Source organism: Raphanus sativus, chromosome 7, assembly GCF_000801105.2.
Source record: "Raphanus sativus cultivar WK10039 chromosome 7, ASM80110v3, whole genome shotgun sequence".
In the NCBI taxonomy this organism is placed as follows: domain Eukaryota; kingdom Viridiplantae; phylum Streptophyta; class Magnoliopsida; order Brassicales; family Brassicaceae; genus Raphanus; species Raphanus sativus.
The window spans coordinates 13,214,037-13,217,836 of NC_079517.1; the positions used below are offsets into that span (position 1 = coordinate 13,214,037).

Below are 3,800 nucleotides of genomic sequence, written 5' to 3' on the forward strand. Positions count from 1 at the left end.
CAGATTTCAGGTAAAATTTTATTTTTGGATATTTGAATATTTTTGAATACTTATTTTATTTTTGAGGTTTTCGTGTTTTATATGTTTTTGGGTTTTCAGATAATTGTAGTATTTTTGTTTTAAATACTTGAACCAATCCAAACATGTTATATTTCCAAAAATTACAGGTATTTAACATGTGTTTGAATTATATACATGAATTGCCTCGTAACAAAAAAATTGATCCAAATCCAAACCAAAATTTTTAAATTCTTACTTGATTGAGATCACACCTTGGACTTTAAAGTAAGAACGTAAAAATGATATGAAATAATAAAGAAAAAAACAATTTGTATTTTTATTAGAGGTTTATCTTCAAATAAAATATATTCTTAAATATTAAATTTGAATAAAATGAAATATTTTTTTTTTCTTTTTCTATATATATTTATTGAAAATAGAGTGATAAACACTTTATTTCCTAATTTTACTTTAACTCAACCAAATAATCGCACTCCAAGTCTTTGTCGACATCTCATATAAAACAAGAATTATTTTTCTAAGAAAAGGAGAAATATAATTGAAACAGGAAAAAAATTATGATATTAACAAAAACTCCACAAAATCTCTCATATCTTCTCTCCTTAAATTAAAAGTTAAAATAAATAGAATATAATTTGTATATATAATTAGTAAAAAATAGTGTGATAAACACATTTTTGTTTCTTAATTTTACATCAACTCCACCAAATAATCACACTCCAAATCTTCGTAGATATTTCATATAAAACAAGTACTATTTTTCTAGAGAAAAGAAGAAAATATAGATATGATTGAGAAAAAAGAAGAAAATGATGATATTACACAACCACCCTCTTATATTATTTACTTTATTTATATTCTCTTTCTTTTATTACAAGAACTCCACGAAATCTCACATCTTCTTTCCTATCCTTTTCAAGAACCTCTCTCTTTTATCTCTCTTACTCGATCGTTTGATGAAGATCAGGTGCGACGTCTGCGATAAAGAAGAAGCGTCGGTGTTTTGCACCGCCGACGAAGCGTCTTTGTGTAGCGGCTGCGACCAGCAAGTTCACCACGCTAACAAGCTTGCCTTCAAACATCTCCGTTTCTCTCTCCTATACCCTTCCTATAACAACGACTCTCCTATCTGCGACATCTGTCAGGTCTCTTTCAACTTCTTGTCAAGATTTAAGGACACTGGTTTGGTCTAATGATCAAAACAATCTGAAGTCATTTTTGTAAACTGTAGGAGAAAAAAGCTTTGCTGTTTTGTCAACAAGATAGGGCTATCTTATGCAACGATTGTGATGCATCGATACACTCTGCCAACGAGCATAAGAAGAAACACGATAGGTTTCTTCTCACAGGGGTTAAGCTCTCTGCTTCCTCTGCTGTTTACAAACCAACTTCAGAATCTTCTTCTTCTAGTAGTCAAGACTGCTCTGTCCCTTCCAAGAAACCTCTCTCAGCTCCTCAGAGCAACAACTCCAAGATCCAACCTTCTTCAAAGATCGGTGGCGACTCAGAGGTGAGTCAGTGGGGATCCACAAGCACGATTTCAGAGTACTTGATCGATACGTTACCTGGTTGGCACGTTGAGGACTTCCTTGATTCCTCGCTTCCTCCTTTTGGTTTCTCTAAGGTTTGCAGTTCTTCTCATCAAGAAAGATCAAGTTCTGTTAATCAAGATTTTATGTTTCTTAGTAACTTAAAACTGAAGTGATCCTTTGGTGATTGAAAATTTAATTGCTTTTGTTTCCTCTATTTAAGTAAATATCATATCATATTAGACCTAGTTGAGAGATAAAAAGAGTAACAAACTTTATAGATGTGGATAAATTTTTTATAATTAATAAAATTCTGAAGAGGTTTTTTTCCTTTTCTGGTGGGTTTTCTTTTGTGAATGCAGAGTGGTGATGATGATGGAATGTTACCATATATAGAAGCAGACGATGACAGCACTAAGAGAAACAACTACAATACAGTGTCACCTCCATCTGAGAATTTGAGGATTTGGGTCCCTCAGATTCCACAAACTCTTCCTTCTTCATACACAAATCAGTACTTTTCTCAGGAAAACAAAAACAACAATATTCAGTTTGGGAAGTACAACAAAGAAACATTACCAGAAGTGAAGACTTATGCTCCAATACAAAACATGAAACAACAAGGACAGAACAAAAGATGGTATGATGATGGTGGCTTCACTGTCCCACAAATTACTACTACTTTCACTCATCCTCCTCTTCATTCTAATAAAAAGTCCAGATATTTTTGGTAATCTATATGTTTTGTTTGTTTGTTGCCCTTTTGATCATCTTGATTTCTCTGAACTTCGATCTTGATAGAATTATGGTGTTTTTTGTTCTGTCTTTTGTAAATTTAAAGTGTGATTGAGGTTGCGGTTTAATTTTTGTAAAATCCTATTTTCACTTTTGGTTTATGCAAATGTTGTTTTTTATATATCCTCTCTTGCAAGTTTTATGTAATAAAGCCCCATGACTTATTGCTATCTAGTGGTGTATTTTTTATGTAATGAAGAGTCATTTTCATCTCCAACCTCTCCAGTTCCCATATGGGGGAAGGATTGTTCTTGGATTTGGTTGGTATTTGTTTAATATTTATTAAGAAATAAATATAAGAAAAGAGCATATCATATAGACAAATTCACCATAACGTGAATCACCATCGGCATATTTTTGTTTCTGATTGAATAAGCCTCCAAATCTCTGATAACCATAGACACGTCATTATGGCAGCTAAAAACTATACGAATAAAGTACAGCCACGCCACTAACTCGTTTTCCCAAACTAAATTGCAAAAAGCCAAAAACTAACAAGGGAGCCTCACGTCATTAAGTCGAGTTGGAATGAAACTGATCACGAATAACCCCCAATCAATGATCAATTGAACATCATGTTCGAATTCACGATTGCAACTTAGAAGTTCAGTTGCCTTCTACTAATAAATAAGAGAGATTTTGAAATTGCTCAAAACGTGGTTTGCGAAGGAGACAGTAATCGTATGCATCTGGCCAATGGATAATCCAGTCTTGTGGAACGTGTAATATTTCGGCTTACGATATATTAGTAACGTTTAAAAGAATTGATTTCACATCACTAAAATATATTTACACTTTTGGTTATTTGTGTAAGGAAAGTTAAATATATTTGAGCTAAAATATTAGAAAAATAGATAACCTATTACCATGCGGATAAGACCAAAATATAAAGACTTATTACATGTTGATTGTGTTAGTAAATTTTCAAATCTCCAGAATTTTAATACATCGACCGTTGGTTGGATATTGGAATTCACGGACTGAGTAAACGGAAATGGAAACCATTGACAAAGACGACTGGAGTGTTATGGTTGAAATTGTGTAGTAGCTCATTTTATAATTTGTTATTTCATTTTTCTGTGTTGGTGACTATGGTTCTTGTTTAGATAAAATGTGAATCTAATACCAAAAACAGTGTTTTAAAAACTGGATTGGACTGGTGGTTGAACTGGCTTCAGCCTTGACCCGAAGACATAACCATGTTGGACTGATGGTAATACCCAAGAGAAATTAAACCGATTAAAAACCTCGTCAACCCGACAAAAAAAAACAAAATTCTTCAAACAATTGAATCAGTTGCAAACCAAGTTCGATTATTAAATGTAAATTTTTTAAATTTAGTTAGATAATCACTTTTATTTCATAATTTATTTTTCTATTTTATCTAAACAATATGCAATATCTTTTAGATTTTTAAAATATCATCATTATAATTGTTCAACATTTTATTCACTT

At 32.1% G+C, this 3,800-nt stretch overlaps 1 protein-coding gene across 1 annotated transcript; it reads left to right on the forward strand.

The window, feature by feature from the left end:
• The first annotated feature begins 877 nt into the window (after positions 1–877).
• Positions 878–2,534, forward strand: LOC130497528 (B-box zinc finger protein 21-like). The gene is made up of 3 exons (XM_056990405.1): positions 878–1,166; positions 1,253–1,645; positions 1,913–2,534. Exons 1-3 carry the CDS (start codon positions 978–980, stop codon positions 2,282–2,284), a joined length of 954 nt encoding a protein of 317 aa, XP_056846385.1. The 5' UTR covers positions 878–977; the 3' UTR covers positions 2,285–2,534.
• Positions 2,535–3,800: the final 1,266 nt, after the last annotated feature.